The 12,902-nt window shown below is 33.8% G+C and overlaps 1 protein-coding gene across 1 annotated transcript in view; it reads left to right on the forward strand.

Annotated features, from left to right (window-relative positions):
* The window catches only part of LOC107518291 (calcium-binding mitochondrial carrier protein SCaMC-1), a 35,367-nt gene that overhangs the window by 14,039 nt on the left and 8,426 nt on the right, over window positions 1-12,902 (forward strand). The window contains exons 4-6 of the mRNA XM_016159793.2: window positions 1,508-1,619; window positions 4,835-4,993; window positions 11,310-11,462. Of these exons, the coding sequence (XP_016015279.2) occupies window positions 1,508-1,619; window positions 4,835-4,993; window positions 11,310-11,462 (424 nt within the window). The remainder of the gene's footprint in view (window positions 1-1,507; window positions 1,620-4,834; window positions 4,994-11,309; window positions 11,463-12,902) is intronic.

Here is a 12,902-nt window from a genome sequence, read left to right on the forward strand (position 1 = left end):
TGTTTAATATTCCATGTTAGAAACTAATTGTTATTAATGTAGTGCTTCTCTCCTTCCCTCCCTTTCTTCTTTTCTTCTTCCTGCCTTTCTTCAATTACAACATTGCTCGGCTACAGAATTTCCATTAAACTCACAGCCCTGCAGTAACTACTTTTGTCAGACTGATTGAGTCACACATAGCTTAGTATTTGGCCAAAGATGCAACGAGATACCCATATAGTTTCTAGAGCACCCTGAAAAATTTGCAGCGCAAATTCCTGCCCCCTCAGCAGCCCTCAGCTCTGCTCTCTGTTTTTTCTATTTACTTGCTCTCTGTTTAGGCTACTACTTCTCTATCCTGCGGTTTGTAAAGTATCCCCAGACAAGGACCAGAGTGAATGGGGAACTCAATTCATGTGTTTTCTTCTCTCAAGTATCGTAACCATGTCCTGCTTGTAGTCCAGTGCCTGAAAACAGTTGCTTCATATATTGTGTCCAATTTTATAATTGTTTATAGTAGAAGGATAAATTCTACATCCATTATTTTGTTTTGGCTGGAACTGGAATTGTACTGATCTTCTCATTTGCAAAATGAAGTCTGTTTTTTTTTTTTAGGTTTTCCATTAATAAAAATGCAATTGAAAAAGCATTTTGCTTAATTTCACCTTTTACTCAGATTTTAAAGAAACATCTGATGTATTTTTTGATTTGCCATGCTTAAAAGTTGAGTAAATCCTGAATTTTGCATGGTAAAAGAGAGCCTTCTCTTTAAATTTATAAGTAAAAATTTATTTTAAAGTTGATTTAAAGGTATAAGCAGGGAGAAGAGGATCAGAGGAAAAAATACTATTAGAAGAGTCAAAAGGTATAAGATTAATCTCCAATCAATTTTAGTCATTCATTCTTCAACAAACATAGAATTCTCAGTGCTAGAAATATAAAGGTAACTTATAGTCTTTCCCTATAGAAGGCGATAGGCAAGAATGAAAGAAATATATACAAGTAAATAATTAAAAAGCAATACAAAATAAATTGCAATAGAGGGCGTTCTACAAAACATCTGACCAGTACTCCCCTAAACTGTCAAAATTATAAAAATCAAAGAAAGTCTGAGAAACTGTTGTAGCCAAGAGGAACCTAAGGAGACTTGATGACTAAATGGAATGTGGGATCTCAGATGGGACCCTAAACCAAAAAAATGACATTAGTTAAAAACTAAGGAACCCGGAATAAAGTACGAACTTTAGTTAACAATAATATATCAACATCGGTTCATTAATTGTAACAAATTTACTATAATAGTGTAAGATGTCACCATTAGGGGAAACTGGGTGCGAGGATATGTGGGAAATCTATTATATTCTCAATTTTTGTAAAAAATGAAGTCTTAAAATATGAAAATACAGCAATATTTATGAAGCTCAAAGGAGTGGTTTCTACAATAAATATGTAAGAAACATTTAATTAGTTTTTATAATGGTGCTAACTTTGTTATAACTGTTATAAGCACTATTTTTTAAAATTTCAGCATTGATAGTGATGGAACAGTGACAATAGACTGGGATGAATGGAAAGTCTACTTTTTATTTAATCCTGCAGCAAGTGTTGATGAAATTGCTGGTTTCTGGAAGCGTTATACTGTAAGATTACTTTGCATTTTACTCTATTTTTATGTTGTTATAAATGTCATAGCCGTTATTATGATCATGTAACTGCTGTAATACTTCCAGTCTCAGTGGCTAAAGTGATAATAATATTGTCTCCTAAATAATACTCTACTAATTTAGTAAGGAGTGTTAGTATTATATACACAAGCACAGCTACCACAATTTCTTTGATTGCTAAAACCTAGAACTTAAAATAGATACCCATCCGTGGAAAGGGCCTACTTTGTATTGAGAATAAATAACTCATCAAGGTCACTGTTCTAGAAAAGTAGAAAAATTATGTACTTTTCTTTTTTCACAGATACGATGTACTCCATTACGTCTTTTGTCATAGGAAATAGAAAGTCAAAAATTAAGATTCAAAATTTTCGAATCGGAAAGGATCAAATATGTCATCTACCTGCTCTTTTACTGACTCAGAGTTATGAGGAACAAATGAAATTTTGTAATTAGGAACTCTTTTTTTCTTTTTTGGTTTTCAGATGCAGGGAGTTAAGTTATTTGTTCATGGAGTACTATTTGCCTCAGTCCTTGAGACGTCTTGCCTCCTCTTCATAGACAATGTAGGGGAATACTAAAAGCCTTGGCTTTGGAGTCAGACTGCCTAGGTTTTAATTCCACATCTGCTACCCACTAGCTATATAACTCCTCTGTGCCTCAATTTTCTCACTTATATATTGGGAATAATAATGACAAGAGTTTCGAGAATTATATTAGTGTATTTAGAAAAGGGCTGAGCAGGTAACATGTGTTCAGTAAATGTTACTTATGATAGGCACTTATTCTAATGTCTCATCTGTGTTCTTGAATATGTATATACTCTTAGGAATCATAAACTATTGTTTCATGTGTGTTTTTAAAATTTACACAGATAGTATTGTGCTAAAGGCCATATCTGATATTTTGCATTGTTCACTCAACATCGTAATTTTAAGATTTGTCCTTTTCGTCGTGGGTTCATGTAGTTTATTGCTTCTAACTACTACATAGTGTGCATTTCACATGTCTTCTTACCCAGTCCCCTAGTAATAGATATCTAGATTTTCTCCAACTCTGCACTCACAAAAATGCTTTTCTTTTATGTACCTTAAAGCATACTACCTGGATTTCTGAGTGAAAATAAATATACATTTGTAAATTTTGCTAGGGTGGCCAGTCTTAATTTATGAAATACTGTATAGCTATATTATTTCCCAGAATGGCTTGCTATACCAGCTTACTTCCACCAGCAATACATGAAAGTTCTTGTTTTTTTCTTAATATATATATTATTGTTATTTAGTATTATCCAATTTTCTAATATTTGTCATTCTCTTGGGCATAATGTGGTATCTTGTTGGCTTAATGCACATTTTAAATATCTCTTTATAGAAATATTAGATATTCACATATCCTTTTCTATGAATTGTCTGTTTGTATCTTTGTCTATTTTTCATAGATTTATTGAGCTGTAATTTATATATAATATTGTATAAGTTAAGGATAGCATAGTATTTGATACACTTATATATTGTGAAATGATTATCACAGGAGGTTAATTAACCCCTCCATCACTTCACAAAATTCCTATTTATATTTTTGTGGTAAAGAACATTTGAGATTTACTCTCTTAGCAATTTTCAAGTGTATAATATGGTATTGTTAATAACAATCATGCTGTACATGAGGTCCCCAGAACTTTCATCTCATAACTGGAAGTTTGTTCCCTTTGGCCATCATCTCCCCATTTCCCCACTCTTCATACCCTGGCAACCACCGTTATACTCTCTGTTTCTATGAATTTGGCTTTTTTAGATTCCACATGTAAGTAATACCATACAGTATTAGTTTTTCTCTGTCTGATTTATTTCCCTTAACATAATGCCCTCGAGGTCCATCTATATTGTTGCAAAAGGCAAGATTTCTTTTTTTTCTCATGGCTTAATGATAAATAATTGTGTGTGTGTATCTATATCTCTGTCTGTATCTATCTGTCTATCTATCTATCTATCTATCTATCTATCTATCATCATCGTCTATCTACCACATAATTTTTATCTATTAATCTATAGATGGGCATGTAGCTTGTTTCCATATCTTGGCTATTGCAAGTAATGTTGCAATAAGTATGGAGGTACAGGTATCTCTTTGAGATCATGATTTCATTTCCTTGGCTATATACCAAGAACTGGAATTGCTGTTTCATATAATGGTTCTACAATAGTTCATATATATGGTAGATTTTGAGGAATCTCATACTGATTGCCATGGTGGCTGTACCAATTTAAATTCCCACCAACACTGTACAAGGGTTCCCTTTTCTCCATATCCTTGCCAACACTTGTTATCTCTAGTTTTTTTTTTTTTTTTTTTTTTTTTTTAGGTATTAGCCATTCTAATGTGTGAGGTGATAACTCATTGTGGTTTTGATTCACATTTCCATGATGATTAGTGATGTGACCCATCTTTTCCTATATATGTCTGTCTTCTTTGGAGAAATGTCACTTTAGTTTTTTTGCCCATTTTTTTCCCCATTGGATTGTCTCTTCTTTTTAATATTGAGTTGTGTGAGTTCTTTATACATTTTGGATATTAACCCCTTATTAGATATAATTACCATAGTTTTGTAATAGAGTTTGAAATCAGGAGTGCGATGCCTCCAGTTTTGTTCTCATGTCTATGGATTGCTTTTGCTCTTCAGGGTCTTGTGGTTCCATATATCCTTTAGGATTTTTTTTTATGTATATATTTCTGTGAAAAAATGCTGTTAGAATTTTGATAGGGGTTGCATTGACTCTATCAATGGCTTTGGGTAGTATGAACATTTTAACAATATCAATTCTTCTAATTTGTGGGCATGGCATATCTATCTTTTTGTGTCTTCTTTAATTTCTTTCATCAGTTGGAATTATTTTACATTAAATCTGTATCTGAAAGCATTATTAAAAATCATTTGCTCTAGTACGAATGCTAAGAAAATCATCAAATCTTCATTAACAGGAGATGAGATATGAAAATATCTTTAGGTTTTTGATCTTTGCAAAAAGTTATCCTTTTAATTTATCAAGTGTTTACTCTTTGTTTTATTGTCTAATTCTTTTATTTTTTTATTTTTGATCTTTGCAAAAAGTTATCCTTTTAATTTATCAAGTGTTTACTCTTTGTTTTATTGTCTAATTCTTTTATTTTTTTATTTTAAACTTTATCAGATAATTGACATAGGGGAGAGTATAGCTATTCCAGATGGGTTTACTGAAGAGGAAAAGCTTTCTGGAGACTGGTGGAGGCGTCTGGTAGCTGGAGGAATCGCTGGCGCGGTTTCTAGGACGTGCACGGCACCTTTCGAGCGCTTGAAACTCATGATGCAGGTAGTTCGCACACTTTACCCCAGAAGCATTAAAGTCACTTGAAAAATCCTCCATAATTTTCAGAATAAATGTTTTGGCAACATTTAGTACTACTTCTCATTAACGTGTTACATTTTCCTGAAATTATAAGATTTCTTATTTTCAATATTAAAATGTTTTTTTAATTTTCTTAAAGGTGCTCGTACGTTTTAAGTGAATTTCTATTTGAAATAATAGTAGAATCACTCTATTAGAAGATTTTTTCTTTCAGAAATCTGACTAAATCTATTAAAAAAGGATAAGACATGATTAGTCTAATGATTGGTTATCTCTAGCTCCTGACACCAACATAATGGCATGATTCTGATCTACTATTTAAATACTAAGAATATTTCTAAGAATTGGAAAAGAAGTTACTTAGAGTGTATTATTGACTAATTCCTCATTAGAGGTAGTGTTACCTAGTTACCTTTATTTTACTGAGTAATGGGTTGTCAAGAATAGTTATAAAATAGTGCATGATTTAATCTGTTAAGTATACTGTTAAAATTTAATATTTGCTGAATACTTGTTCTGTAAGGATACAAAAATTAATAATCCACAGTGTAGTGAATTTAAATTTGTAATTAAATTTAAATACTTAAGTGTTCTATTGTTTTTTTTTTTTTTTTTTGAAAACATTCGTGATATCTGGTAATGAGTTATGAACATTTTTTATTTTGGGTTGATGTTTTATCTTATTTAATACTCTTATAAAATAGTATTTATTTTTAAAATAATTTTGCATTTTAAATTACAGTTGACATACAATATTATATTAGTATCAGGTGCACAACATAGTGATTACCATTTATATTGCTTATGAAATTATCTCCCTGATAAATCTAGTATCTGTCTGACACCATACAGAGTTATGACAATATCACTGACTATATTGCCTACGCTGTGTTTTATATCCCCATGACTATTTTGTAACTACCAATTTTCCTCTTTTTCACCCTTCACCTCAGCCCTTCTCATGTGACAACTATCAAAATGTTCCCTGTATCTATGAGTTTGTTTCTCTTCTGTTTGTTTATTTTGCTTTTAAGATTCTCCATAAAGTGAAGCATTCCCCATAAGTGAAATCACCTGGTATCTTTCCTTCTCTGTCCAACCCACCCCACCCAGCATAATACCCTCCAGGTCTATCCATGCTGCCGAAGATGGCAAGATCCCATTCCTTCTCATGGCTGAACGATCTTTCCTTGTATACGTGTACCACCTTTTCCCCATCCATTCATCCACCAATGGACACTTAGGCCACCTCTAGATCCCGGCCACTGTAAACAACATTGCAATGAACGTATGGATGCATATGTCTTTTTGAATTAATGTTTTGGGTTTTTTCAGATAAACTCCCAGAAGTGGAACTGCTGGGTCTTTCTTTGTCTCTTGTTGTTACCTTTGTTTTAAAGTCTGTTTTGTCTGGTATAAGTAGTACTACCCCAGCTTTTTTTATTTTTATTTTTTGTTTCCATTTACATGAAATATCCTTTTCCATTCCTTTACTTTCAGTCTGCGTGTCTTTCAGTCTGTGTGTCTGTCTCTTAGAGGCAGCATATGTAAAGGCCTTGTTTTCTTATCCATTCAGACACTCTATGCCTTTTGGTAGTCTCTATTTCCCGAGCTTGCTATTTCATTTTTCATCTCTTGAAGTATGTTCTTTATCTCCAGAAGTTTTATTTGGTCCTTTTTGAGGGTTTCAGTCTCCTTGCTAAAGAACTCATTCTGCTCATCTAGTTGTTTTTTCAATTCCTGAAATTGTTGATATGAATCGTTTCGGACCTATTGAGTTTTTTTAGAAGTACCATCCTGAATTCTCTGTCATTAAAGCTGCATATTTCTTTGTCTGTAAGCTTATTTTCTGGATATTTTTCTCTTTCTTTCTGAGATGCCTTGTTACTTTGGTTGTTCATAGTGTTTAATGGACTGTTTCTTCACTTGGGCATTAATGGAAGCGTATTCTGCTTTTTTTTTTTTTTTTTTTTTTCAGAAAGAAGATTTATTATATAAATGTCTCTCCTTAGCCTGTGCAAAGAAGGTGTTTTTCTTTTAGTTTCCATTAGGTGGCATCTAAGCCTCTTGGATCCCTGCTTTATATAAAGTCTTAATAATGCCTGTTTTTTCTCTTATAGATAGATAGTCAATCATTCTCCTACCCTAAGTCTCAGTCCCTGTCAGTGTTATTGACAGTTTCGGTAGTGTTTACTCAGATTCCCTTGGGGCTGTGTGGTGTTCGGTCTCAGAGGGTATAGAGTGTGGAGCCCTCATGGTTCGGGGATGTGCGTTGCGGTTCAGCCTTCGTTTTGCAACTGCAGCCGTTAAAAACTGACTGTTGTTTCTCTGCCGTTCCTGCTTCTCTGCTTTCTGCCTTGATGCCTGGGCACTGCCACCAGCTCTGTGGAGCTCGTAGCACTCCCAGGCAGGACTGTTCAGGGAACTCAGTGCACCTTTTCCCCTCCCCCCTCCTCCTGCAGGACTTCAGGCAATTCTCAATGTTGTTCTGTAGGTTAGTTGTAATGTTGAGGTCGTTGTTGGAGGAAGTGAGCACAATATTTACCTACTCCACCATCTTGATCATTGTTTCTAGAAAATCTTATTTTTGACTGACTCAGATTTAGAGTAGGAGCTCACAAAGGAGATAGCCTCCATCTCTTGGCAATTTGTTCCTGTTGTTTTATTTGTCTTCTTTTACTCTCTTGGTCCAAAGTTCAGCATATTTTGCAGCCTCTTTATTAATTTTCTTAATATTCTGATTTTTTTCAGAGCAATAGTTGATGTTTGTGTTGTGGGACGAATGGAAAACAAGGTGCTGAATCTTGGGTTCTTGGTTTTGTACCTTCTTTGTTCAGAGCCTTTCTGACAACATACTGGTGGACATTGTCATCTTTAGAGTGATTATAAAGTTTGTAGATTCTTCTAGCTTTTAGGTCCCAGGGAATGAGGCACAGTAATATCAGTTAGTCCAACCTTTTTTTTTCCCCAACAATATCAAGTTGTGAATACTCATTGGCGTCCACAAAGCAACTCTGAACAGATTTGTACTTTTTTTCTTCATTTCTTCTTGGTCCATGACAGAAATGCCCCTTACTCAGTAGCAGCTAGACATGGCCATGAGTCAGAACACCCTGTTTCATGGGGAAACCTTGTTTGTTGTTCCCACCACTGATTTGGGCCATATAACCCTTCCTGTATTAACCCAGAGCATCAGCAGCAATTTCTGTGGCTATGCACTTCTAAAAAAAATAGGAAATTTGTATTCATCATCTACTTCAATGAGCGGCTGGGATGCAGATGTTCAACTTCATCCTGAAGCAGCCGATCACCTCCAAGGTCCCACAAAAAGAGCTGAATAGTTATTATTACACAATGTGGGTTAACTATATAATAGTGGTAACATTACATAATTCAGAATTAGCTTATTTATACTTCTGCCTTATTCAAAAAAAGATTTGAGTCATCTCAATAAAGAACTAAATTTGTATAGGTATGTCATTTTTGGAAAATAATGACTGTTAGAAAGGTAGCTTTTGGAAATGGAGGCTTTATTCATTCATTCCACATATATTTATTTAAGGCCTATTATGTAGTATGTGCCTAGAAGGCATTGGGAGTTTTGATAGTAAGTTAGACATTTCTACCCTTACAGAATTTGCAGTCTATCAGGAAAAATAGGTAATGAAGCAATTAATAATAAAATGCGACATAAGTGCTGCATGTCCAGACAGGGGATACATATAGTACCAGGGAACATCAAGAAGGGGTAAATATTTCCCTTACACCTAGTATTTCTCACATAAATATATGGTGATATCTTGGTTAATGCATTCAATGGAAATAAAGAGGTTTTAATTCAATGAGACAAGTGTAGGGAACACACTTTGATGAGAAAGCATATTTCTTATACTCCAGAACCTTATGGAAATAAAAACAACATATCTGTGTGAGGACAATGATGATATTGACCAAGATAGATAAGTCTATATGGGTATTGTAGGAGACAGGGCAGGTATGATCAGTTCTCTCAGGGGATGGAAATAGGTCAGTGGGTTAGGGAGAGTGAAAAAATGTGGAGCAAACGGGGGGTATTTCTAAAAAGAATGAAAAAAGAGAAAGAAATAAGGTAGTTGGATACAGAGGAATAGGGAGAGGACAGAAAGATAGGGAGATAGAAAGATAGAAAAGGCAAATAGAAAAGAAGAGCTAGAAAGAAAGAGAAGGAATATGATGAAAAATGGGTTAGAAATAGGAGAGAAGAGTAATATAATGAGAAGCAAGAGGAAGGAGGGACTCTGCCCTTCTTATGCCATGGTTTTCATTCATACTTATATTTGACAGTGAAATGAGTTCATTAGAACTTGTCCTTTTTCTTGATGGAGTTGTTACTTCGTGAGCTTCACACAACTGGAAAAGAATACTGTGAACTAGAGAAGGACATGTGTCGAGTGGTAGAGCCATTTACTGTAGTTTAAGAGGAGGTCTCTTTATAGTCAGAGAGTCCTGGGTTTGAATTCTGGCTTTGCTACTTTACTTTTGATAAAGTGCTTATTAGCATAATGCCTGGCACGTAGCTGGTACTCAAAAAAAAAAAAAATGAAAGCTATCTTTTTGTGTGTGTGTGTGGAAAAATAAGATGAATAAATAGCACTATTACTATTTTATCAAATCCACATTAAACTTTGTATAGTTCCTTGTTTGGTCTTTTTAAAATTGTGTTTTCTAAATAAAATGACTATATACCTAACTAAGAAATAATTGGTAAATAGAAAAGTAGAAAGAAGAAAAGTTATCTATCTTGTTACCACCCCAAATGATCATTTATTAACACTTTAGGGCATTGTCTTCTTGTTCTTGTTTACATATATATTTTTTATATAGCAGTGCTTACTGCATGAATAATTTATATTCTATTTATTTTTTTATGATTAATAGTATAACATGAGCATGTTTTCCTGTTATGCCGTATATTCTTCAAATATTTCAAGTATTTGTAAATTCTTCAAATAAAGTTTTTAATAACTATATAGCATTTCAAGTGGATGTGTCGTAATTTATTTATTTTATCATATTTTCCCTATTCTTGGACATATAGGTGGTTTTAAAAACTTTTAAAGCTATTTTTAAGTGATTATTCATAGTAGTTCATAATGATGAACACCATGGTTTACGAATCTTTTTTATATTTAGGACTACTTCTTTGGAAAGGATTCCTAGAAGTTTAAGTAGTGACATGAACATTTTTAAGGCTGTGTATATATTGTTAAATTGTTTTCTAGACTTTTCAACCCATAGGAGATGAGAGTGCCCACTTCATCTTGCTCTCTCATTATTATTCCCTTATAAATAAGAGGTATTTTGTTAATATTTTAATTTTCACTTTCTTAAAAATAATTTTTTTATTATCAAATATTAGAAAATGTGAAAAACACAGTAAAGTGTAAAGGAAAACATTAAAATGACATGTAATCTTTGTGTTTTAGTTTGCTAAGGATGCTGTAACAAAATATCACAAACTGACTGGCTTAAACAACAGAAATTTGTTGTCTCACAGTTCTGGGGGGCTAGAAGTCTGAGATTGAGGTGTCGGCTGGGTTTGTCCCTTCTAGGGCTGTCAGGGAAAGATCTGTTTCAGGACTCTCTCCTTGACTCATAGACAGCCATCTTTTCTCTATGTCTCTTTACATGGTCTTCCCTCTGTGTGTTTTTGTGTGTCCAAATTTCTACCTCCCCCTCCCCCCTTTTTTTTTATAAGGACACTGGTCATATTAGATGTCAGGGCCCATTTTAATGACCTTAATTTACTCTGTAAAGACCCTGTCTCAAAATGAGATCCATTCTGAGATAATGGGAATTAGGACTTCAACATATGAAATTAGGGGTACACAATGCAACCCATATCACCTCACTATCCATAAGAATCCACTCTTGAAAGTTTGATGTATTTTCATTCATTCTATTTTCAGTGCATATTTCAGTGCTCTCTTTAATAATCTTGAAATATTTTAGCAGTAACAACACATCTTATATATGCAGAAGTTCTCCGGTTATTATGTTATTCCTGTTTTCTTCAAGTTATTCTTCTTTTCACTGTTGTATGAGATTAGTTAAAGTATGTATTTGGGTACAACAAAAATTAATATATCAATTTTTTATGTTTCTAAAGGAAAATGAATATGATGTTAAAGATAATAAATTTATAAATGTCTATATCATTTTTTTTAGTAATAATAATATCAATGCCATATTCCCAGGAAAATAAATTTAAAACAATAAGTTTACTTTTTTTATTTTTTAGATTCCTAGTTTAAAGCCAGGAAGATTGAGTTTAATTGGTGGGTTTGAGCACATGGTAAAAGAAGGAGGAATTCGTTCTTTTTGGCGAGGAAATGGTGTAAATGTTTTTAAAATTGCGCCTGAGGCAGGAATCAGGATGTGGGCTTATGAACAGGTAAGGTGCTATTTGTCGTCTGTGGAATTTTATAACAAAAGTCGGATTTTAAATTTAATTTTAAAAATTTAGGATTTCATGAAAGAAAACTGGAGTGTGATAGATGTCAATTTAAATGTAAGTGACTTTGTTTATTCTCATTTGATTTTTTCTGATTTCATATTGCTTCTGTTTATAAGAGATGTTCCATGGATTATGTTATCATAACTGATGTTTATTAGTAATTCTTTTAATTTCAATTTTATAGTGAAAGAAGCCCAAGCATTTCAATATTGGTTTTCCTTTGAGCAGTTAGAATGTTTTATTTAAAATTTGTTAATCTGATTTAGGATTTGAGTTTGACTTAACTAATTCACTTTGAGATAAGCTGTATTTCTTTTCGAAAAGTATAAGTCATTAGCATCACATGAGAGTCTAAGGGTGCCCTGTGTGTGTCTCAAGTTTTTCATTTTCACTGTAAATCTTGTAGTAATTATTTTTTTAAACGTTTTTATAGCATACGATATTCAATTGTTCATTTTGTAGAACCTTGGTTTATAAGGTCATAGACCTCAAAAATTTAAGAAAATGTAGAAGATTAATAATATCCTTTCTTAAGCAATTGAAAAGCAAGTAGATGGATGAATAGGACACTAGACTTATTTGTAAAGCACGTTAAAAACATACATCTCTTAAATGAGGATTTGCTTACTTATTCAACAAATATTTCTTTCACGAGCAAATATTTCTTGAGGTCCTGATGTATTCCAGACCTCGTTCTAGGTGCCAGAGATATAGCAACAAACAAACCAGAAAAAAAGAGAAGAGCACTCCTGCCTTTGTGGAATTTATATGAGCATCTAGGTTGGAGGAGACAATAAACAAATAAGCCAATATGTGGTAGATCAGATGGTAGTAATTGCTATGGAGAAAACAGAGGGTAGAAATTGGAGATAATACGAACCAACAACTTTTTCAAGGAGTTTTGCTATGATGGGAGAGGGAAATGGAGTGGTAACTGGAGGGGAAGGTTGGATCAAGAGAGAGTTTTCTAAAACTGGGAAAAGCAACAGTATGTTTGTGTGTTTAGGGGAATGATCCAGTGGCGGGAGGACCATTGATGACTGGAAGGACCATTGCTGACTGCAAAGAGATTCTTTTTGAGTCTTTGAGTGGGTGAGAGGTGATGGGAACTAGTGCTCGTGGAAGGGTTTGGCCTTGGCTGGACGCTTCATCCATGGTTATTGGAGAAGTGCTACGAAGTGGGCACAGATGCGGGCAGGGTTGTGGAAGCTTTCTTCCCAGTGCTTCGATTTCTTTATTGAAATGAGAAGCAAGGACATGTTGGAGGTGGGAGGAAAGAGGTGAAGGCATGAAATAGTATTCCAGGAGAGTGGGAAAGTGAATAGATAGAGTCACTTTCTGGCAGCAAAGGGTCCAGGTGAAATTCTTTTGATCTCG

The sequence above is a fragment of the Rousettus aegyptiacus genome, unplaced genomic scaffold, assembly GCF_014176215.1.
Source record: "Rousettus aegyptiacus isolate mRouAeg1 unplaced genomic scaffold, mRouAeg1.p scaffold_m13_p_17, whole genome shotgun sequence".
Taxonomy (NCBI): Eukaryota; Metazoa; Chordata; class Mammalia; order Chiroptera; family Pteropodidae; genus Rousettus; species Rousettus aegyptiacus.